The 25,613-nt window shown below is 49.5% G+C and overlaps 1 protein-coding gene across 4 annotated transcripts in view; it reads right to left on the reverse strand.

Annotated features, from left to right (window-relative positions):
• The window catches only part of LOC126574001 (uncharacterized), a 48,004-nt gene that overhangs the window by 6,217 nt on the left and 16,174 nt on the right, over positions 1-25,613 (reverse strand). For all 4 annotated transcript variants that reach the window (XM_050233883.1, XM_050233887.1, XM_050233884.1 and 1 more), the window contains 2 exons: positions 11,294-12,023; positions 5,896-5,964 (listed from right to left, as the gene is read on the reverse strand). In XM_050233883.1, coding sequence (XP_050089840.1) covers positions 5,896-5,964; positions 11,294-12,023 — 799 coding nt within the window. The remainder of the gene's footprint in view (positions 1-5,895; positions 5,965-11,293; positions 12,024-25,613) is intronic.

Below are 25,613 nucleotides of genomic sequence, written 5' to 3' on the forward strand. Positions count from 1 at the left end.
AGCTTCAATAAAAATAATAATTTGTTAATGCAAGACTTTTTGGCTATCCTTCAAAGAAATTTCAGTGCAGCAAATTATGTATCAGTGTTTCTGTAGCCATATAAAATATAATATAGCTTCATGACAAAATTTGCATGACGGCTTACAATTGGTGGGATCCAATTTATAACTGAATCAACCCTCTAACGTTGCCCGAACAATCGGTAAAGGTGCAAAACTTTAAATTCAATTAAAAGACAAACAAAATGTCACACGGTATCATGTCTAAGAGGTTCGGAAGTAAGAAAACCCGTTTCCTCGCCCGCTATTCGTCCCATCATCATCATCATCAGCAGCCATCATTCTGCCACACACCAATAGTACATTCAATCTGCTTCCATTTTCCCTGATTTTCCCGGACGCAACCAAGTGAAGTTAACAGCGGCAGTAAAAAGGAGAAGAGAAAGGCCCCAACGCCGGGGACGCGAAATTTAAATTCACTCCAGGAAGAGCGGAAAACTTCATCACAAAGACACAAGAGCCAGAATTCGGAAGTCATCTTTGCGCAGGCCAACTGCCTCCCAACATTCACCAACACCACCACCACCACTAGGAAAACCCAATAAGTCAAGTGTGCACTCGAACTTCCTCCATTTTATTCCCAGTTCCACTGCTCATGCCACTGCGCGCTGCCTTTGTGGTTTCTGCGAGGAGCATCCTATCCTTTGTCGCTCCCCTTTTTTGGTGCTTCTGGTAGCTGGTGCGGTGCGGAGGGGAGCAGCATAAAACCTCACCGAGCGCTTCGTTTCATTCTTCGATAAATTTAAGGTTTAGTAAAACGAACAACCCCGTCTAGACTATGGGCTCATCGGAAGTTTCCTTCATCGCGAGGAAAACAAAGAACTGTTTGCAGAAGCCACCGAGCGAGCGGTGGTGCAACTCCAAGGAGATGCTCCGTTTTTCGTTCCGCTTTTTTGAAGATTTGCGTCCATGCAACCCCATCCCGGGCAATAGACTGATGACTGGCTAACTGTCCAATTATAATTATATTTTCCATCACCAAAGAGCCGCTTCCCCTTCTTATTGATTACAAAAAGATGAAGGACAATTTACGGCAGGCAACCCTCTCGCTGCTCGCTGCACGAGGAAATTCAGTTTTGCAACGAAAAAAAAAAAGGGGTTCCGCTTCTTTCCCATTTCGCAACAAAACACGTCACTCACGTTACGAACCCGATTTGGCAGCCTCGGCATCGGTTGACAAGCGGACGGACGGACGGTCGTCAGTCGCTCGTTCTGATCCGTCATAGGCCCTCGATTGGCTCCCTCGAGAGCGATGATGATGGCGACGACGACAGTGATGATGATGGTGGTGGTCCCGGTTTTTAGTTTTCCTTCGATCGGTTACGCCATTAGGCTGGGCCTGCTTTTGCAGTGCCGATTGAAAATGGTTCCGCACGTGTTCCTCCGGAGCGGCACGGCGCTTTGTACCGGAGCTGTTGTGTCCCATTAGCGCGCCCATTAAACGAACGCGTGTATTATGAAGAATACGTAAGTGTGTTTATACAAAAAAGAGGAAAATGTTCTACGCAAAACGCGTGCCTCGGCAGCATAATGCAGATGTGCGCGCTCGCTGCCTACACTTTCCAACGAGTCCTCCGCTTTCCGACTGTCGCGATGAGTAATAGAACCAATGAAATGGGGAAAACCCCACCATTGGCCCCTTTTTGAAGAGAGGGGGGGGGGGGCACTAGAAACGCGCTGGATTAGAAAGCCACCGTGGAGTGGCATGAAAAACACACAACCGAAAGCAATAAAACATATGCTCCCCTCTCTGTCTCTCCGAGAGCGACCACAATTTGTCCTGTGGTCCACAATCGTCCACAATTCAATTACCACCGTTGTGTGCCTAACGTTGTGTTTGGCTACACAGAAAAGCCACAGGAAATTGATGGTTTCTACCACGCATTGAGGGCTGAGCAGTGACATACCAATGATAGTGAACGCAAAGCACATGTTTGTAATGTTGGACGTGGATGTTTCGAAAAAGCAGCAATTCCCATCGAAAACACCCGCAGGCTAATGACACATCAACACTACTGTTTTGCACAAAATCTGAGCACAACCAAATTCTGAGTCACGCTCCCAGTGAAGGACGATTGGGTGGCCATCAGTGGCAATCAGAATTTTGTGATAAATCGCCTACTAGGCAACGTCGCCCTCATGACGTGGCAGAACCCACTGTGGCACTGTCACCATAGTGACCACCGAAATAGTGGAACCGTAGCTACACTCCACTAGGGTGTGGTTAGAAATCAAAATAATTCCTCGTCATCAATTATTCATTTTTGCGCCAGCATTTGTTCGGCGCCTGGCGCCAACCGGGCCACCGCGATCCGTCTGCTGCACACAGGCCCGCCACAACCGGGCGCTGTCCATGATAACTGCTAGTGCTGGAGTGCTTGGAGTTCCTCGGTGGGGGAGCGCCGAGACGCTTCCGAAATTGCAGTCCAACGCTCCATTTCCGGGTGCCAGAAGCTAGCTAGAAGCCCGGGGGCGACCCCGGCTTTCTGGCCTCTGGTTCTGGTTGTTTATTTGGAGCTTTTTTTTGTCAGTTCCACCACTCTGGGTTCCAGCAGCAGCAGCAGCACCACAGAACAAAACGGAAGGAAAAACACGCGGCACTGGGCCCTAAGTGTTATTGAATGTATTCCATTTTCGAAGGCTCGCATCTCATCCCTCCATTCGCGCTCGCTTTCCGGTTGCCCCGGTTTGGGGGGATGAGCAGAGGGTACAGAAGGCTCGCTCACGAAGGACGATGGTTTGTGGCTCTATTCACGATAGTCCCCGAGGTCCGATTGCTCGTACACAGTTTACTTTGTTGATTACAGCGCCGCTGTGGAGCGAGTACACACTCCCGAATCCCGAGGCCTCGACTCCCTTATTGGACAAGGCCAGTGCGTGCGAGTGCGACCAAAAGTGAACCGAAGTCGCTGTCCGCTCCATTTGGCGCCATCCAAACGAAAGCTCATTCCGAGTTTCATTAGCAGAACCGCCCTGAAGATGTGGGGCTGTATGGGTGTGTCTGCGTGTGCGTTGTCCGGGTCCCAACCAACAAACCAACCGAACCGAACTGAACTGAACTGTGTCTTAGTCATCGTCAGCCATGGTTCTAATGCGCGCGATTGCCACAGCAAGGGGCTGGCCGCACGCAGAAGATTGCAGAACCAAACACCAGCTCCAGAGTCCCTTCGAGGCGCGCTCTGACTAGGCGCCTGTCAGTCCACCATCCTCCCACCCCAGCAACCCTCTTCCCTCGTCGTCTTTTTCTTTTAAGGGGAGCGACGATTCGGGCATAAATCGGAAAATCGTTTTCCACTCAGTTCTTACTTATGCAAAATCAATTACTTGGTAAACATTAAACACCCTAGGGACGGGAGTTCGGTTCGTATCTCGGTCGTGGTTCGTCAAAATTAGAAACGAGCGGCAGCGGTTTCAGCGGATCCTTCTCAGTCGAGGTGTCCCTCGAGGAAAAAAACTGAGAAAGGGAATCTCGCACCGCACGCTGCTATCTGGCGAGGGCACGCAGACACCGGCACACTGGTGTTTGCAGCCGGCGAAAAGTGAAACCCCGGAATGGCAGGGTTGGCCACACACTATGGCGGTCCGGTGCTGGTTGTGGTGGTGGTGGTGGTGGATTTGTAATAAAATGCGGATCATATTTCTGGTAATAAAGCAAGATTTTATCTTCTCATACGCACACCGTAAAATCAGCCTCTCTCATCCTCTCTTCCTCTGTCTCTCTGTCTCTCTGTCTCTCTTGGTATCTGTCGTTGGCCACCAATGGTGGGGGAGGGAACACACAAAAAACAAGCCAACGTGCGTTCCATGGCACTGAAAATGATCCCTAGGGACACCTCTCGCACTCTGGTGCTCACGGTCTCTCTCTCTCTCTCTCTCTCTCTCTCTCTGTTTCTGTTTTTCGTTCGCACTTTGCAGCCGCTGGCTGCTGGCGGACAGGTTTCCGGTGTAACTCCGGTGGCTGAATGTGTACACGACGACGACGACGAGGGTCAATAAGGGGTTGTGCATGCATGCAAACAATCCCGGGGCCACGGTCGTCGATATCTGCTACGTTGGCCAACCAGCAGCAGCAACAAAACCGAACGAACGAACGAAAGCACCAACAACATGTATCGGTCCGGAGGAGGCAGCATTAAGCGTGGGCCCCCCCACAGATGGACGGACGGTTTTGTTTGCGGGGCTGGACGGCCATCAATGAAGGGCCTGCAGTCCTCCCCTGACTTTGGTTTGGTTTGATTTTACTCCTACGTTTGGGGTGAAACGATTCATGAACGTTCGTTGGGGATGTATGTCTGGCTGTGTATGTGTTTCACAGTGGAGTTCAAAGAGGCAATCAGGGTGATTACAATTTCAAGAGTTCCACAACAAATGTAGCCATAGCTGGCACAACACATAAGGTACGCGTTATTGCAGCTACAAAAAAAACAAGCAAGAACTGAAAGAAACCGAAACCTTCATGTTCTACGTCCGGAATGTCCTGATACTCGCCACCTTAGCAATTGATTCTGGCCTTAACTGAAAGGCTTACAGCTAAGAACCTCCTTTTTGAGATCGGTTACTGCCACAGTGTTTTCATCGCCGACCTTCATCGCAGACATCGCCGAATCGGTAGCAGAGCAATCAGGTGTGGAAAATGCGCCCCTAAAAGAGAGATGATTCGATTCGATTGGCCAGATTATAAAAAGAAAAGCCCCAAAACCCAAGGCGAGGTCCTCTTCCAGGCCTCGCTTGTCGTCGGTAATTCAAATAACAGCTCATCCCGGGCAATCATGGCAAGCATTTCCTTTTAACTTCCCACTTCCCGTGCCTTACTGCCAAGACACTGCTCGGATCCACCGCCGCATCGGCTCCACATAAAGAAAGAAGGGATCACTGTGTAAGACAAAGGGGATCCTTCCTTTCCAATTCCATCATTCCGGAATCAGTCCGGTTTGCTGGCAGCCAATGGGGGCAATGGGGATGTAAGAACGTTTTCAGGTCTTTTCCGAAAAGGAACTAGACGCCTTGCTGAAGAGAGCATCACAGCAATGAACGGTCATAACCCCGCTCCACCCTCAAAAGGGGAGCCTTTCGGTATCTTGAGGGAGTTTTCGACTGGAAAGTGCCGCTTGACGCTGTCGGGCGGTTGAAGGCAGTGAAACTGAAGCGTATTGGGCAAACATCAGTTGCAGTTCATTATTTAAGTTCCAGCACAACTGAAATTGTGTGCAGGAGGAACAAAACTGTTTTTTTCTTTCAAAAAATCACTTGAAAGACTTTTCAGTTTCAAAGACTTTAAAAAAGGATACAAAAATGGCAACCGTTGGTAGTACACTCCCTTTGCATCGCGCATGGAGTTTGAAATCGACATTTTGTCACTTTTCGTTTCGTATCGCGATTCTACGCAGTGGGAAAACAAACCCACCACCACCGGATGTTCTTTTGTTTTTCCTCCTGCTGTCTGTGGTGAGCAAGGGACTTTCCTTCGTTTTTTTTTCAAGTCTCTTAAGTCCTTGAGCTAGCGAGCGCAGCTTTTCGATATCTTTCTCCGCGCAGAAACTTTCAACGGAATTGATAGTAAAGCCCAGGGTTCCCTCTCTTTTTCTCTGCCGGAAAGGAGGAAAACTGTTGAAAAAAAAAACAGAGGAAGGAATAGGCCTGCCACAGCCACGTACTGTCACAAAACCTTCGCTTGGATTTTGAGGAAGGGCTCCCTGGGAATGAATATCCTTCCCGTGTGTTCCTGCTGTGCTGGTGTGCGCTGAGCTTGTGCGTCTCGTGTTAAGTGAAAATTAGGACAAAATTAGCTTAAAAATACACACCCCCCCAGGCAGCACCATCATTACAGACACTTACTTGGTTTACTCGTTCTTGTAGCTTTAATAAGGCCTCTTCTAGTTCTGCAATGCGAGCTTCCAGCATTTCCTGTGGATGATAAGAAGGGGGAGATAGAAAGCATTAGACGTAGAAGGCAGTAAGCACTGGTACTGGTACTGGTACTGGTACACGCCACTGCTCATCTACCACCCAGCGTGAGCTCCGACAGGAATTAACCGACAGCACAAAACGAGAACGCAGCGCGCTGCTTAATTGTTGATTACGATTGTCGTTGTTTCGGGCAACGCACACTAAGCGGCAGCGAACAACCTCATCCAATCCGCCACCAACGAAGACGACGGCGACGACGACGTTCAATGAAATATTAATTCCACTTGTCATCAACTGCGGCGATAAGTGTGTAAACGTTCATTATGCTTTCAATGCTCCACACCACACCACAACAACGCACCAAAGAGGCATCAAAACCCCCGGAACAAAGAGTGCCCAAAGAGATCCATAATCCGTGGTCGCGCGACGATTGGCGCTTTCTCAAAAGAATGGGGGGCTCCCGGCGAAGGGGTCGGCTTTGATCTTGGAGTTTGATTAGTTTCCTCTGGTCCGCTCGTCTGTCAGCGCATTCGTTTCATGTTAAAGCCGGCACGGTACGGCACGGCACCACGGAATAGGCTGAGAGACAAATGTGATGCATCTTCCGCGAGAGGCGAGAACAGAGAGAAGAAAAAAAAACACATCTCAGGGAATGGACGACGTAATGGCTTCCAGAGTTTGTGCAAGGGCCAAGAGCAGCATGCAGCGGTGGTGGAGTTATTTTGAGTTATGCTCGGTACGCGCACATTGACATTGAAGACAGCGGCACAGGCCGTTTCCGTCGTCAAAAATCGACGAATGCGTTCAACAGAAGAACCATTTGGTGAACGAGAAGATGTTTACAATTCACTTGCGTTTAATGCTCACTTCCGAGCGGAACACTCGCATACGCCGTGATCATTGTGTGATGGATGCTGCTCTTCAAATCGGTTGTTTGTCGTGCCGGCATTTCTTGGGAAAAGTGCGGCGCAAAAACATGAAACATAAAGCCGGCGATACATGAAGCGTAAACTCTCGTATAAACTCAGAGTGTAATGCCAAAAAGATTATACTTATGTCAAAAAGATTATAGGTCCGCGGAGCGTAAATCCGAGCGTAAAAGCAAGCGTAAACACAGCACCAACATGAAGCGTAGCGTTATGAGGAATTGAATATTCTACAATCGCTAATATACAGTAAAAACATCTTAGAATATAAAAGAAGATGTTCAGAAATCAACTTATCTCGTCGATTTATGTTTTTTGTGGCCAAAAACACATGTAATTGATGTAATAGCATAGTGTAATTGCAGGTGCACGAATGTAATTGCAGTTGACGTTTCGGTATAAACTTTTATGCGATTATGCCTGCCACACGAAGCGTAAACTTTTTGGCATTACATTCTGAGTTTATACGAGAGTTTACGCTTCGTGTATTCCTGCCTTAAAGCACGAAGAATAACATGCTGCTGGTCTCGAATGATCAAAATGAAACGCTCTCAGCATGATCTTTGGTTTCGTCGATCACGTGGCGGGTGGGCATCGTCTTCTCCTAACTCCAACGGAAGCTGTGAGAGAGAGAGAGCCAGTGCGCGACAGATAGTTCTGTTCTGACCCCGCCGAATACCGAATGAGCGATGAGAGGCTGTCAATTTTGGCGAAAAAGTATCGTTTGATATGTTTGCGCCAACCCCGCGTCGCTGCTGACATTTGAACCAATCCCACCTCCAGCATCATATGTGTGATTGGAGAAGGAGGTGGCCAATGTTTGCCATAAATCATCGGTCCCATCAACGGAGATGACCATCACGGAGCCCTTCTGCACGCCTCTGCAGATCCCGGTGTCCGTGGCGCACACTTTTCGCGAACGCTAAGCGGATTGCAATGAATGTCAGGGTTCTATGTTTGCTCTTTCGTTTATTTATTCCTTTCTTTTTCCACTGTCCACCTCGCGCGAACGGTCACTGCTTCCAGCTAACCTGTGCGCGATTTGTGCGAGAGAGTGAAAATGGCAAACAAACACATTGAATCGGCTGCTTGGCCCTCGGTCATCAGCAAAGCCCACCAGACTGCCAGCCACCAGCTAAAAGGGCCACCACCAATCGCCAGTCAAACAAGTGGGAACCTGTTTTATATTTATTTTCCTTTACGTAAACCGTGCCGCTCCCTTCGCGCACACATTTGCATACGCAGCTCCGCAGCTCTCCGGTCCGGTGATATGCTTTGGCATGTGCTCCAAGGGGTCACTGTACACAAAGAGCGGTGTGCTGCCGTCGACGCAGCACCAGCACCAGAGGGAGAGTTCAAAAAAGCAAGCCAACAAAAAAACAATCATAATGAAACCGATGATTGGGATGGGTGCTATAAAATTACGTATGATGTGCCCTGTCTCGCGGCTCTCCTCTCAGACCGCAACGGGCACGGGCGCATCTCCAGCATGCCGCGTGTTTGAGTAGCACTAAATGACCCCAATCGTGAAGGCTAGGAGAAAAAGAGTGGCCAGCCCATATGCTCTCATTTGCTTAAATGAAAATCGATCCCCTCGGAGCCCCCGGTGCCTGGCGTATCGATTGAGCAATTTTTATCCAATCATAATCATCCCAAATCGCCGGTCATGTGGATTTATGATCATTTGTCAATTTGCTGGCCACACAATTGGCTCGATACTCGGGCTCGCGTGGTAGTTGGTTTTAAAAACAAATAAAAACCACTCGACAATAAGCCACACAAATGTGTAATAATATTTAATGAGCGAGGACAGTCCATTAAACATGGCGACGTGCGTTCATGATCATGTGCTCTGTGCCCCTTTAGGGCTCTCCATCCATCCATTACAGCGCTCCACGCAGGAAGACATACCAAACATGGTCCCGAACGCTACATATGCAACTTTTCCACCAAAAAAAAAAGGGCACCGCCATTAAACATCTGGACAAAATCTTTTCTGGCCAGCGGAACCGAATGCAACGAATGCAAAGGGAGAGAGAGACACAGAATACACCTTGGCATTAAAGCCATTAAAAGAAAGAATTTATTATCCGGTTAAATGCATTATTTAATGCAACGCTCCATTGCACACAACTGTTCTTCTTCATCTTTTGTCTGTCTGTGCCACCTGTGGTGCTCATTCTCACCTTGTGAGTCCTGCTGCACCCCATCGGCATCGCTGCACCGGCAACGGGGACGAACGAGATAAAACAAGTCAATTAATCCGTTCCGTTCCCTGATCTCGTCTCTCGCCCTGTCTCGTTGGACCGCAGGATGAGAGAAAGCGTGATCCATATTTCTTTCTTTTGGTTGCCATTTGGTTTGCCGCCGCCAGCCGGCACTGTCTTGCGCTAATACCTTCGTTAGCAATTCATAAACCCTACACCAACGCAGTGCTACTGCGAGAAGTTATGACAATGGCACGGAGCATACGGACCGGCATTTGCTGTGCGCCAATGCGAAACAACATTCAAAACGTCGCCTTTCAATACACGGATCCGTCTCCTTAGACGTGGTTCCAACACACTTTCCTGCATTCTGCAACATCATCTGCTGGCACACCAACAGCAGCACCCAAAAGCAACATCATCCCATTCCATCGACAGTGTTTGAGGCGATGAATTATGTATAAAAAAATGCGCCATCACAGTCACAAAACGAGAGCACCACCAACAATGGTACCGGTTTGTTCGCTTTCGCGGCACTCCGTGGGTGCAATATTTGTTTACTGTCTCCGGTCTCCGGCCACCATTCGTCACTTTTGGCCCCGCGAACTGTTGCGGATGAGTGACAATGAGCCGGCAGACGCCGACACCAACTCCGGTCCAGCTGTACCACTTGCAAATGTCGCCTAATCGCGGAGTGGTCTGGGCGCGATGGACTGCTAAAGACATTCGCGCACTTTTGAGCCATAACAATTGACCAAACCGCGGAACGGAGATGGCACGGTGTGTGAAAACGGCTTTATTTACACAAAACAGAGCCGCGAGCCGGGACGGTGGCAATTAGTGCGGTGCAGATGCATAATTAATGACCATAAATCGGATTACCTTTCAGCATCCTTTCTCTCCGTTTATGGCCATCACAGTGTGGCGCGGGCGCACGAGCAAACGGGGTGCTGAAAGGAGTATTGTAAGCAAACGATCGGGAGACGGAGAGCCATTTCTTTGACGGAGCAGCGCCAGTGCAGAGTAATGATCCGGAAACGATCCGGAAAGTACCTGATTGTGGACCACCGGATGGATGGACGTACCTTGGTAAATCTCTTGGTGGAATACACAAAAAAAACGCAACAATCTTTACGCAATGTATATGCGTGTCATTGCTCTTGCGAACGCGCAACCCTACGTAACGTAACCATAACCGTTGCATCGCTGGAGCGTGAAGCTGGCCTCGAAAGACGTGAAGCGTTCCTTCAAGCGTCGTGTGCGCGCGCGAGCAGTGTAATGGCCGTTTCGTTAGATGGAACTGGTGCACTGATCCAGGGAGTAGAACCATTTTCATTATTTTGTACTTTGTCTTCCAGGCACCAGTGCGCCGTCGTGCTGCCTGTTCCGATGCGCCATGGAACGATTTTGTGATTCAAATGGCACAACCGGAGCACCACCGGAGGCAGGCATAAATACAGAGAGTCCCGTTCTTTGGCGCCTTGTGCGGCGTTCAATCGTGCCCATCTCCGACATCGTCGTCGTCGTCGCAGTGTTGTTGCTGCTTTGGTGTCTCTAATCTCGGTAAAACCATCGGACAGATGAGCGGCCGTGCAAGTGAAACAGGCAGTTCGCGCCAGGGAGTTCTTTGCGCACTCAACCGTCAGAGTCGGTCCCCCCCGTTTTGGGCTTGATCGACATGCGGCCAGTACAAGCACTGAAAACATACATTCGTTCCTTTCCCGAAACAAACTGCCCTCCCACCCTCCCTTCTCTTGTTCCATGAGCAGCGCAGTCACTGTGCAGTAAGTTGTTCTGGTTGAGTGCCCGCCATAATTACTCGACTCGGCACAGCACGAAGACGATCCAGATAATACCGCCGCTTGGCCGCGCTACAAGGTCTTGGGCATTCTGGAACACCGAGTCTGGTGCCAGAGGTCAAGCAACATGCTCAATGCACACACGCAGGCACGCACACATGGTGTCGGTGGGAAAAGGGATGCCTCCCAACCTTCCGTGAAGATGCCCGTTCCGGGTGCGTGAATAAAGTTCCTTCCCAACGCAGTCCGCAACCAGAGGGTGCAAGTTCTTTCTTTCCCCCTTTCTCTCTGTTCCACTACCTTCTCTCCCACGTCGTGGCCACCGAAACGAAAAGAACGTAAACGAGAGTGTAACGATTTAATGATGTACCGTGCGAGCGAATGAAGAGCTTACCGTGTTCTTGCAGGAATCCATCACCAAACCGGAAGTGTTTCTAACAAGTTTCCCACAGTCGCGCAGTGGCGATGCGGGTACCGTGCTGTTTCCACCTCCTTCGTCGACCGTCGATTCAGTCGGTGTGGAGTCTCCATCCCCATCGCCACCGTCATCGCCACCGTCACCGGCATCATCCTCGTTTCCATCGGTTCGATTCTGATGAACCGGTATGGGAGGTAGCGGAGGGAGCACTACATGATCCACCGGTGATCGTGGTGCTGGCCGATCCTTACCGATCGACGGTGGATGCTCGAGGGACGCTCGATACCGGGGTAACGAATCACTGTCTGGTCCCGCATCCTGGGTCCGTTGCTGATTGGCGACGATTCGTAAAACCGAATCTCGGTGCCCGTGGTGGTGGTGGTGGTGGTGGTGTGGTGGCGGTGGCGGAAGATGATCAGTCTTGTCACAGTCCCCCGGACCGTTGGTGCCGAGACCGTGCGGCCCATATCGCGCTGGTAATGTGGGCTGCAGTTGTTGTTGCTGTTGCTGTTGCTGTTGTTGAGATTCTAGCACAATCCGTCCCTTCCGTACTTCGATGTAGCGTGGCGAGGATGCGGCCAACGCTTCGGTTGTGGCGGCCGTCTCTTCACGATAGTTTTTCAGGAACTCCAGGTACCGCGGTGTGGCAATGATTTCATTTAGGCCGTCCCGTTCCACCTCGTACTGATTGTCAGCTGACACGGATCTGTGACGGAGAGAGAGAGAGAGAGAGGAAGAGAGAAACGAAGGATTAGAAGAGGCGCACAACGAACCAGCGGCATTGACTGGCATAGAGCGAATAGGCAATCGAAAGGCACGTTCCGGCACTCGGGAATGGCGCTAGATAAACAGGTGACGGTGAAGGGCAAACACACTAGCAGGGCGTTCTCGAAGTCTAGATGAGGTAAGCGTGACGTATCTCTGCCACGTATCGACCCGGGGCCACGTTACGTCTCATTGGTATTCATATTTGTACTTGTTCTTCTAGCTCTCCCCACCGTCGTAGCCGTACACATTCTCTCATTACCGAGCGACTGCTAGCGTCATCGTAGTGCGGCCACCGTGCCATAATCTATTTACCACCAGCCCCACCACCTTTAACGAGGTGAGAAAAGTCCAACCGCTACGTGAAGAGCCGATGTAAAGCCGATCGGTAAACACGCGCAGATCGAGAAGAGAGGAACCCCAGGAACCAAAGGTGACCTCAACGTACTTCTCAACTAGCTCTAGTCCAGTGTCACGCGAGTCATCCCCGGGGCCAATCTGAGGTGTAATATTTACATCGCACCATCACCAACGGAACGGAACCAACGGTCTTGGACGCAGCGAACGCGTCCGCTTTGATCTCTCGTCGTTGTGTGAAGTGAGATGATATGAGAAATGTCACCAGTCACATCACCAGCGCGATTCAAATATTGATCTGGTGGAATAAATTATGAGTTCAAAAATCGACCCGGCCAAATTCCGAACCCTCATCATTCGCAGTCAGTCGCACTTCTGCTCTCAAAGTCTCATATTTTATCCACGAAGTAAGGGCGGAACAATGTGGTAAAGTTAATCAGAGAATATTATGCCAAAACTGTCATTCCGAATTGATTACTTATTTGTGGTTATGGCAACGGGCGCACCGCTGCACTGCAAAACTATAAACCCAGTCCGTCAATCTGTGACGATCTTTCCGAAATGTTGTACACCACTCCACTCCCACAACTTTTACACCGATTCGCGTGAGGGACTTCGATAAAAGGTGGCTCCATAATCTTTAGTCTGCCTCTCTCGCCAGTCGTGCCAGTCATCCAGAGGTGCCACCACTCGCTCTTTATGCAACTTCACGTTTGGTAAACTTTGATGATGGCACATGGGCCACCACCTGACCTGACGGACCCATAAAAGGAAAAGGCATAAACACCTTTTCCCTCCCTTTCCAGCAGCTCCATCGACATCGCCGTTTTGTGCTGCGACTTTGACACGCCATTTCGCTATCCCGTCGGTCGTGGACTGGCTCAGGCTCTTAATTTACTTCGACTCCTCGCTGCCCGAGGTTGCAGACAACAACACATCAAACCCGCCAGCGTCAATCGATGAGCGAACCAAATTTGTTCGAAAGCATGTTCTCGAGCAATGGCACGGGGATGGAATTCTTTCAAGAATTTGAATATGAATACCGTCCCCATTCCCGGGGGCCAGGAGGTTTTCAGACTGTTCAAAGTGCCCTTTAGCCTTTCTTCTGCTCCCTCTCTCTCTCTCCCTCCGAGGTTCTCTTTGACGACCAAAGTCCAAATTAATATTTTACATAATCACTCCCGCCGCACACACACGGTCAGGCGACCAGACCAGGGGCCAAAAACTTTAGCAATTAACCTTTTGCGGATGGCATTCTAATTTATTCATTCGGTACTTTCTGTTCAAATTGAAATCTAAATCCCGGTCGCCCAACCGAAGGAGAACGCGCCACTCACTGCCACCACCACCCTAAAAAGGGGGTGGCTGGTGTTCTCCTCCACTAACTCACATGTCAGCGTCGTCGCCATCGTCGGATGTGTCGGATTAGAAACACGGATTCGTGACCCAAATACATCCGTTCCTATTTGGGTTTCGATGATGGTGATGGTTTTTGCAAAAGCCATCCCCTCTTCCCTTAGGAGCAGCAGCAGCACCAGCAGCAGGTTGGATTTTGGGGGGAAGAGATTAGCTCTGGATTTGACTCCTTTTTAGCGGTGTGTGTTGACCCCCTGCCGTATGTTTTACGGAGTGATGCGGAGACGCCATCCATTCGACGTAACACCGGACGGAACAGACCAATCTTGGAAGCGTCGTTCACCGTCGAATGGCCGCTGATGGATCGTGCCTTGCCGTTGGCAGGTTTTTCGTTTCGCGTTCGTTTTTCGGTCACAAAAAGGAATTAAATATTCTGCGATTGACAGCCACGCATGGTGCCATGATTAAGGGGGCCATCAGTTCTCCCCTCCTTAAAAGGAAGCATCTCCCGGGCTGCTGTCCACTCCCAGTTCCTCCTCTTTCTCATTGAATCTCTCTCTATCCGTCTATCGCTCTGTTTTGTATCAATTTTCCTCCTTCATCGAACGCATGTCCGCAAAAAAAAGGAGTCGTTTCCTTCATCTTTGGCTCCTTAATCACCGAAATCGTTCTTTAAATACGAGACGCCGTCAGAAGCAGCGAGCAGGGAAGCAGCTAAATCATTTCCAACCAAACGAACCAAACCCTCGGCAATGAGGGAAGGGAGAAAACGCAATAACTCACAGCGGGTGTGCGTTTGCAACGGTTTCGAGTTCCGGTCGTCAGTGCCAGAACAGCCAGCGTTCATGCCAGTAGCCGGAGGCGGAAACTGTGGCTCAACATCGCACTCTCTCTCTTGCTCTCGGTCGCAAAATCTCTTAATCATCACCAGAAGAGGCAACGGCCAGCGACTGGCAGCATCCGTAACGGTAGCATCGGTAAGCAACGAACGATTCTGAAATCGATCCGTCTTCGGTCCCCCCGGTGTTGATGTGATGTGCGTCGAGTGCCAAGAGAGGAGAGGAAAGAAGCCAAACGTAACGTAACGTCTCGTATCACCGTGTCCCGTGGAGGGAGAAAGTCGTGCTAATTAATTTGCTTTTCTGCGTTTGCTTTCAATTTTCCCAATTTTCCTCCCCAACCCCGTGACAGTCACCGGTGGACTTCCATTCCCATCACTTTCGTTTGCATTTTCCCTGAAAGGGAATCTTCCTCCCCGTTCGTTCACACGCTTCCCCCAGGGGTGAGCTTCCTCGAGGAACCGATGATTTGCGTCCTCTAATTGGGGAGGAGGAGGAGTTTGATAAGAAAAAAAATCACAAGCTCACAAATTAATGATGCGGTCGTCCATTGTATCGATGGATTTGCAGACTGTTCGCTCTTGAGAAATGAGTTTCTCTGTTACCGTTCAACTCAGCTTTGACGAAATGATGCATTACAGGCAATGACGGTTCTCCCCTTTCCCGTGCTAGCCTGGCTCATGTAACTGCACCTGGAATGGGATGCAAAGGCAACTTTCACCTTCGCGAAGCACGACCCGACGAGCATCTAACGACCACGCCAATCGCCGGAATGGAATGAGTTTATTTATCATGTGACAGTGATTTAATTAAATGATCGCTGCTGCTGTCCACCATCGTGGCGGCTCGTCGTGGCCGTCCGTCACGGATCACTAGAGCGGCCGCTGTCAGCTAGCTCACGCCCCTCGACGACGACGACGACGACGACGACGACGACTGTCGTGTCGTGCAAGAAAGAGCACTTCAATTAGACGCTTGATGGAGTCTCGCGTTCCGGGGCGCGCTTGCTCGCCATCACACATCTCACTCGGTCCGGCCTGTACCAATTTATCTCCTTCACATGTTGCACCGACCGGAGATCGGTCGCCAAGTATCAAGGGTGCAGTGCAGCCCGATCATTCGCCTTCGGCACCCGCATTTCCGCCTCTTTCTTATCAAAGTTCCTTCTTCCTGTTTCCGATCCAGTCCAGCGCGCAGCGACCTAGAATGATTTACGGAGGCGATACACCCTTTTCCATTCGTGGCATTCGTAGACAGGCATTTTGTTGAAATGGAATTCAAATTTGTTGTTGCCACGGCCAAATTTGGAGTGTTCCAAACACGACGGAGAAAGGGAGTGCAAGCGAACCGTTCTTCTCCCACTATCCACAAAAAAAGCCTGTCACTCATGTTACGGTTGGCCCGTTGTTAGCGCTCGCGAGGTCCATAACACAGCTCATAACACGCCCATTAGTCAACGGTAACAGAGAGTCAATGTTGGGATGCTGAATCATCAAATCAAACAAGTCAAACACCGTGTGACCGCGTGCCCTCACACCTTACAGAGCACCGTGTTCGTGTCTATCCACCATCGGAATTGTGTTTCGGTGAAAAATTCAAATTCAAACCGATCTACATCCACATGCATCGTTGCATAGCGAACTCTCCTCCCGAATCGTTGACACAGAAACGAGAAAAGAAAGAAAGACAAAAAAAAGGGGGGCGACCCAACCCCCAGGTCCGTCAGGGGGCGCGTGCATCGACAATGACACATCGCGACCGATGAAACCGACCCCTCGCTCGCGCTCGCCCATTCGTTCACCAAGCCGTCCCTTTTTCCGCGTTCCGCATCAGCAAGCAAGCCAGCGTGCAGCTCGCATTTCGCAGAGATCAACGCTTTCATCACGTTACGAGTGAGTTAGAAGGGACGCCGTTAAAACCTCACAAAAACCTTCCTTTTTTGCTGAGATCGGCTCGGTGGTAGAGCCGCCGCGCCCACCATAGGGCCGGCGTTTGACCGCTGTGCCACCGTCTACAGACACCGTCACCCGGGTGGACCCGGCGTGGCGGCAGTCACCGAGCGAAAATTGCATTTCACTCGCACAACTCGTCGCTTGACACGGTGTGCAGCGTCTGAGTCGTCTGAGTCCTCCCCCCTTCCATCATGAGCATGAGAAGGTGGAGAGCAGCGTGCGCAAATGCATTTGCACGCGCACACAGCCAACAGTTCTCGAAAAATATCACACATGACGAGTCGGAGTGGGGAGCTTGAGAGTATGTACCGTAGCGAACCGGTCGGCTGTCTGGCTGGCTGGCTGCTGGTTAAGCCCCTTTTGCTCCCCTTAATCCTCTCGTGGCGTCGTTTGTGTGTTTTGATGTGTTAAAGCTGAGGATCGCACCAGCATTTCCTTAATCTTTCGGCGTCACCGCGCTTTCTTCTCTAGACTAGTCAATGGCATAACCACAGACCGCCTTTCTAGTGTTTGACACTCATCCAGACACTATTGTTAACAACATGTCACTCTAGAGCACGACAGCTCTCGCTCGCTCTCTCTCTCTCTCTCTCTTTTGCTTTCGATCGTTCCGCTCGTGTGACAGCAGCCAGTATGGACATGTAAAAGTTGATGGAAGTGGCCGAAAGGGGCGAGATAGTGCAGAAGTTTTCTCTCCGCGCTTGGATCTTTACAAAGTGAAAATGAGATACATGGTCATTGCATTCCACACTGGTACAAGGCATTTCTATTCGGTTACAGACACATACAGGGGGGAACATACAACTGTTGCATCCAGCATGCATTTCTGCTATCATTAAATGGGTTTGAAAGTAACAAAAGTATGAATTTGTGTGCTTATTTCATCTGTCTGTATGGCCATGATTATGACATGAATCATTGTTAATGATGGACGTAATTGAACAGTAACTTGTGTAGCTGATAACAGTCCAAGCCTTATCTTGATTGCCAGATTATAATAGTTGTTGCTCAGCTATTCATTTGTTATATAAAGATCGATAGGTGAAGGAAAAACTATTGTCGTTCTACGTTATGCCAGCACTATGATTGATGGCCTCGCTTTGGTTTCATCGGTTCCTTCCTTCGATGATAAGGATAGTTGATAAAGAGAACCGTTCTTGTTTCTTTATTTATTATCTTACCTTATTACATCTTATTACATCCATTATCTCAGTATAACGTAAAGAAGTTACACATTTTAATAAAACACTACATGATTCCAGGACATCTTAATAACGTAAAGACATTTTACAGCGAGTCACATGCGTGATACTCTCCCATTTTATTGAAAAATTTCGTAAATGTTCGTATGGTGAAGTTCCAGGTAGATCAACACAAAATCGTTTTAACAAAAAAGGCTAAATCCTCAAACGGAAACAAACAATTAGCAGCAATTTTACCCAAGGACCTTATCGACATATATTTATAAAAAAACTATTTAAACATTTAAATATTTTACTGCATATTAATTATACCTTCAATAGAGAAGCAACTTCACCAATTCAACAGAAGTATAGCCTGATCGAGTTCTCAGCTACCAAGGCACGACAAATGCATCCCAAAACCACACCATCCATACGCTAGCCAGCCACTTCGACTGTCACGTTATGGAACAACTTTCTCAATCCAACCCAACACCACCCCGCCAGACGCGTGTGTGCTAATCTCGAGTCGATAAGGAAAAGTGTACCCCACGACAACGATATATCTTCCGCCCAATCGAGGAGAAGCCAATTTGCTGAAAACATACGCCACACGACTCGAATGAATGCATGCGGCGACTGTTACCAGCATGGTAGATTTGGAAAAGTTCCCCAGCGGTGTCCCCTCGGGGAGGCCGGAATCACGTATCTTATAAAACGTAAATCGGAAAACTTTGTTCCCCTTTTTTCTCACCACACGACCACACGACTCCTGACGTTGGCCGCTTGCGATCTGGTAGCTGGAAGTTAAAACAAAACTCTAATAAAAACCACACATCGATCGAAAGGCAGCTAAGGAAGAGGGGCCCCTTTCCTTTCCCGTTACCTAAATGCAGCATCCAGGGGTTTTGTGGGAGAATGGAGAGCTCTAATCTTTCGTGCAGCACCAGCACTTCAACTCCCGCACATTACCTTTAGCACAGCGGCGCCAAATTGGTTAATAGCGTAGAAAAAACGACCAGAGAGAGAGAGGGGCGCCAACATAACGTATTATAACTGCAAACGAAATTATCGATAACAAGAGGGGGGCTGAGCTGCTAGAGCGCACTCGGGGCCACTTTCCAGCCTTTCCACCTCCTCATCTGCCCATGAAAGTCACGGGCCCGGGCAACCGGGCATTATCAGTCATTTATTCGTTTCCTGCGGGTGCACTTTGGTCGCTTCGGATGCGGAACCAATCTTCCTCCCGCATTTGCCAAGGCAGCAGCACAATAGAGAGAACGAGAGAGAGAGAGAGAGAGAGAGAGAGAGAGAGAGAGAGAGAGAGAGAGAGAGAGAGAGAGACAGGGGGAAATCGGTGTGCAAGATACTCCCTTAGGTGCTAAGGGAATCGAGTCCACCACACCAACCATCCTCCGATTCCATTGGTTGCGAAAGGAAAAACTCATCTTCAACCCCATCTGCTGAACTCTCGTGTTGATCCCATCTCGATGGGTGAACGAGAGGGGAATGGAACTTTGCCGGGCCCATCATCTACAGACGCGCAAAAGTGACTTCACGCCAGTCGAATCGGCCGGCGGATCAATTCTGAAGGGAGGGCGATTGGGTAGAGAGGCGCTCAAGAAGCGATCCAACCGTCGATCGATGGGAAGATCTTCGATGAGTGTTTGCCCGCGCCCCCCACCCCTCCCATCTACCATCTACCGCCCTTAGGTTGCGCTCAACTCGGCGCTACTCTCCGTAGTCCAGTGGAGTCGTTGGAAGTGTATAAGAGCGCGCACCACTCGCTCCACCGTCGTATACCGTGACCATGGCCATTAGGAGCTCTCTAAAAGCTATAAATACCATCAATTATAACTGAGATAACTCTCCTCTCGGGAGACACTCTGTGGATTCTTCTTGAGGACCAACCGGCAGTCAGCTCCAGCACCACTCAGCAGCAGCACAAGAACAGCCCGAAAGTGGAGAGGTGAACAGTGTTTGGAAGAATCTTTTTTTACGCAACACGCCCCATTCCGTACGGCCCCCATCATCTGCACCTTCTTGGCGTACGCATTCGCTTCTTTCGTCGCCACCGGACGCCTGACAGCTGACGCTCGACGGAACTGGTCGTCCAGAGGTCGTCAGTCAGTCAGTCAGCGGGCAGGTTGGGCCAACGTGCAACGCGCGCGCTCACATTACAACAGCTCAAGCGCTACGGCTGAAGATCATGAAGGACAACAATGGCGTTTGGGGGCGCGCACACATATGGCCGGCAAACATTCCTCTGCTCGTCAGCAACTGGATTTCTGGGTTATTGCTTGCCCCCCCCCTTGACCTTCCTTGATGTGAGGAGAGCACGAGAATTTTATTTTTCTTCCCAAATTCCATAAACACCAGCACCAGCTCGCTATCGAGGAATGTGCCGGTCCGGTGAAGCCCTAGGCCCACAACAAGACGTTACGAGAGCGCTGGAGAAACACTTGAGACATGGAAAGGGGACAACGAGGACGCAATGGCCAATATCTTGGAACCGGGGTCCCGCGTTTCCGTGGGCAGATTGTTTGACTATTGGCCAAAAATGTGTCACCGACATGAGAGTACCGGGCGCGTACTACGCAATCGGTGTCATAGAAGACTGGCATGCCCCCTGGAACGATATTCGGTCATTGGATTTCGGGGGGTTTTCTGGGGGGAGGGAGTTTTGTGGAACAATGCAATATCACGGAACAGCGAACAGTTCCCTCATGTTCCCCGTCCGTGGTCCACAGGACCAACCCTTTTTGGAAGGCGTACGCCTACCTTCTCCCTCATGCTTCACCATCCAGCTGCTGCTTCTTGTGATTCTGTGGCGCCAACGGATACGCTGTCGTGGCCGGAGGCGTCGGAATTTCTGGATAAGTTCCCAGTTCCCGAACGGTCCGCCGGTTGGAGTGAGAAGAGCGCTCCAGCTCCAGTACCGGGCGCGTGTGCATGTGTCTATGCGGGAGTTATTTTGTTTCTAGGCTACGCAAACAATGCGAGAAGATAAAGCCCTATTTTATGGCGCGCGCGCGCACATACAATGTTTGATGGGGTCGCAGTGCTTTTTTGGAGTCAAGCTTAAAACTTGGCGACGCCCAGCCCAACGTATGCGTCGAATGTGTGCTGTGTATGTTTGGATTCGGTTTGGACCAAGCCAAGATAGGTTTGTGTTCCAGAAGAAGAAGAAGACGCCCTCCGGAAAGAAGAAGCAGAAGGTGATTGCCACACACAAAAAAAAAAGAATTATATGACAGTCGGCATGCTGCGTTGTATTTATTCTTCTTTTTTTCTCGAAGGGCCCCGGATAAGCCCTTCTGTAAGCCCTGACCCACTTTCGAGCCTCTCGTACAAACCTCTCTCTCTCTCTATGCTCTCCATCACAACCGCAGCCAAACTCATCATCTAATTAGACTTTAGCGTTGGAACGGAGCACTCGCCTCACGGTTTATCTCCAATAAAACTTTGCCTCCATAAATAAAGCTATTTGTAATAATTACACAACAGAAGCAACCACCACCGCCGCTGATGTTGTTGTAATATTGTTGTGTGTGCGTGTTTTTGTGGCTCCAAAGCAGATCCTTGTTCTTCCTTCCAGCCAGCCAGCGTGACTGTTGCTGTTCTTGGCGCATCAACAAAAACACGACGAACGAAACGAAACAAATGCTTTACGACTTCACGGTGCGTGGTCCAGGGAGAGCTTCTATTTTGTTGATTCCCCATTCCGTTGCCCTGTTCGGTGATCTAACCTTCGGCACAGCGAAGTGGAGCATAGTGATGTGCTTCCACGTCCGTTCTACCGAGAATTCCGCGAACGAATAGAATAGAAGGAGGAAACTCCCCGGGACGAGTAAATGGCGGTGACGAGGTGGAACGATTTTTCCTTCACTAATTAATCCTGGACCCGGTTTCCCGTCTCCCGCTTCCCACTCGATACCCCGGCGTGGTTGGTCGTGTATCGTAAATCCGACAGTCGATATCTATAAAAACCACCCCAAACAATCTGCACTAATTAGTCACCGTCACCAGCGCACACGGTACCGGGGAAGTTAGTAGCTCGCAGCGACAACAACGTTCCAGGCGGGGGATTACATGAGTTGTTGGAGTGGGGGCCCTTTTGCTTGTGACCGAGAGTGGCAGCAGAAGGCGATAAAATGCAGTCTGCTACTTGGAACGATCGATCGTGCTCGTCGTACCTGTCTGATTGTGGCTGATTGTGGCTGATTATGAGAGAAAGAGCTCCGGCACAGAAGGTCCGGGCCACGAAAAGGCAAATTGCGAGCACGATTCCCTCCCGTTCCATTATGCTGGAGCAAATTAAATAATGCCAATAGAAATGCAGAGACACCGACTGACAGCGAGAGTGGACAGAAGGAAGCTGCCCTTTGGTTGGCCACTCTCCTTGTCTCCGTCATTCCCCCCAACCGGGAGATCTGGTCCAATATATTCACTTAACTCACTGGACAAGACTCTTTGACATCGTTGACGTTTCTCTTTTCTTCGCAACAATAGGCTTATGCTGCTCCATCGCTCCCCCCCCCCCCCCCCCCCCCCTGAGACTAGTTGGTGCCTGGTGGGTGGCCATCGTTGGTCGTGCTTTTTATCCCCGGGTGCGATCGCGTTCGGACGGAATGTCGCAATGTCGTCGTCATCGCCGTCGGATGCTGTAAATATGCTCACAATTTACGCCACACAAAACGTGACACGATGATACATCTTCCAATCTCGAGCTATGCACGAGAAGCACGGGGAAACAGCAGCTGCACCAGCTTCCCTTTTGCTCGCCGTTGCTGGAATGTCTTTACAGATTCGCGGCCACCAGATCTTGCGCCATACCTCCGCTTGGGGATGCTGGGGATGGCGAGCGAACAACGCTACCACACATCATCATATGGCACGCGGTTTTCGGGGGAGAGCTTGCTACTGTCTTCTGTGGGGGGATGATGGGTGTACGATGATCGTGTACGAGCAGGCGACAAGTTTGCTGACACGGATGCGAACATACATTTAATATCAAATTGTTTTTGGCCACTGGTGGTTGCCTTTGGTTGTGCTTGGATCGCGGAATGGTAAATGTTGTAATCTTCATAGTTGGAACAGAGCGAGAGAATGATGAATGGAAAAGGGTAGCGAATGTGAAGCAGTACATGTGTAGTCGGCAGTATATTAATATCCCATAAATGCTGCAAAGGGTTGCTACTGTCTTAATTGATTAGTCTTCATTTACAATAGTCACTCTTAGTAAGCTCTTTGGCACCCCAAATCTATTTGAGTTGTGATTTCTAATAGTGGATTAGCAGACAGTAGTGATTTCAATATTAAATTTGTTTTTTATTCATTTGCTTTAGATTTGATGAACCGTTTATGTGTTCCACATATTAGCAGTTTTTGGTTTTATTCGCTGTCTTCATTAAAGTAAAAAACGATGGTATTGTGGTTGGGCAATGTATTTGATATTATCTGAACTACCTTTTATTTATTGCCTTACTGCCGGGCTACAATTCCACAACATTTCTTGGTATGTAAGGTCCACATTTTAACATTCTTAGAGTGAACATTTCAAATAAGGTTACTCTCAAAAGTGCATCTTACGCCAATACTCCGAAATAATTCATTTAGTAATTTGATCGTTATTAAAATTATAAGGAAAGTATATGTGCTTCTTCGATTCCATAAAACCGGTTGACCTATAACGACTTTAGATAAATTTGCCATCGCCAAATCCAGTACAATATTGGATTCCATTTTTGGAATCACCCATCGTTAAACTTGTCATAATTCATTAATGGATGAGAGTGTTTGAATATTTTACGACCATTGCAATACGTTGTTCCTTTTAGCTCTCTAAATGATTTATAACAAATTGAATTTATTCCGAATTCCGAACAACGCGTGAAACGAAAGTGAACCAATCCCCAAACAGAACTCCCCATCCCTTCAACAAAAAAAAAAGAATGTCATAAAACTGCACCCTCCGAGCTGGGTCCGCATGCCACTTCGACAATGATGGACTATCGCCCCAAACGACGAGAGCGTCGTGTACGAGATGAATATAAATGCTAATCAACTCACGGACCCATTTTTACTACAGAATTCCTCCAGCCCCAGAACCTTATATTTTGCAGGATGGAAAAGCAAAAAAAATATGGCCAACAGCACAACCGAAACCCATGACCACCAACAGTGAACCAACGGTCACTGTCCGAGCACCCGGCTACTTCGGCGTAGCTTTTGCGAGATTTTATGCCTTACCAGGACACCGGTCTGCACCGGCAGGCCACCAACAAGGGAGGGAAAATTAAACTTTTATTGAAAAATCGAATCGAAAAAGTGGTGGCTGACAGCATCCAGCAACAACAGCGTACCCCTCTCCACCACCATAAAGTGGGGCTGGCGGACCCGCGAATCACCCGCAAAAACATGACAAATCATTCCCATCGGACAGCGGTTATGCTTGTCGCTGGTTCGGCCAACATCACCGTAAATTTGCACCACACTTCAGCTCCAGATCCAGCACCAGCTCCAACAACAGCAGCAGCAGCAGCAAGATGATAATCGTTTCCGTGAGCCAGATAAGAACCGATGCTCGCCAGGGCTGATGGTGCTGGTGGTGCCGCCGAACAAATCATAAAACCACAATAAATTACGATTCATCATCGTAAAATGTGTTTGGCCTGCCGTGGCAAGCCGGTCAGTGGACCGGTTCGTCGTCTCCACTCCGATCTTTGCACGTTTTCGTCGCCCTGCACAATTGCAATCCCCAAGGGAAGGCTTGTGGGGAATTAGGTCAGCCAGTGGTGTTCCGCGTATCTCTGCGGCTACGACGGTGAGAGAATATGGCGGGGGCCGCCGTGCTGTCTGCGATGCGATAGTGTGCCACGGCTCCGAACGGTAAGCTGCCATCGGGACAGACAGACACACGGTGGTTCCTGCAGACGAGACAGCAGCAATCGTAGCAATAGTGACAATCCACCGCATCGCGCGCGCCCGTTATCTCGGAGATTCACTCTGCGTGTTTCTTGGTGCTTCATTCTTCAGCTGCTGCACCACTGCGTGGAAGTCAGCGGAGTTGTTGGCGCTAGCCCAGAAACCCAGACGTTATTGCCTCACTTCCTTCCTGCACCATTGCCATTTGATGCGATGGGCTCTCTCTCCTTGAACAAACCATGGATTTCATGCGACCGGAGAACGCCAGGAGAAACTCGCCCGGCCGTCGCGCACCAACATTGCACCATTTGTCATTCCGGTTTGCGGTTTAGGGAGCCTGTCTTGAGCCTGCAGAGAGACCGGTCCTAGGTGTCGGAGGTTGTTGGAGGAAAAAAGGGCAACAAACTTACGGGGAAACCTCCCAAGGGTTATGCTTCATTTTGCTTCCGCAGATCGATTGAAAAAATGTCTCATGATATTCTGAACTTTATCACTCTCTCTCTCTCTCTCTCTCTCTCTCTCTCTCTCTCTCTCTCTCTCTCTCTCTCTCTCTCTCTCTCTCTCTCTCTCTCTCTCTCTCTCTCTCTCTCTCTCTCTCTCTCTCTGTATGGTGTTTTGCTTAATTGAAAGTGCGGCAACAAACATACTTTTCCGGGGGAAATTTCCATTTTTCCCACAACAAACGATCTTCTGCATAGTGAGCTCCGGGACACACCATAACGCAACGCAATTCTGGCAAACAACCTAATTCCCAATTCAGCGCAATGCAATATGCGGAACACACGAAACGGGAAACGAGTCCAACAACGGGCTTCAACTGCCCGAATATAAACAAGCTGAGGGCAAGGAAGAGAAAGAACAGACCAGAGAGCAGGCCGTAGGACGAGAACCAGACCAGAACTCTCGCCGCCACCACCAC

The sequence above is a fragment of the Anopheles aquasalis genome, chromosome 3 (assembly GCF_943734665.1).
Source record: "Anopheles aquasalis chromosome 3, idAnoAquaMG_Q_19, whole genome shotgun sequence".
NCBI lineage: Eukaryota > Metazoa > Arthropoda > Insecta > Diptera > Culicidae > Anopheles > Anopheles aquasalis.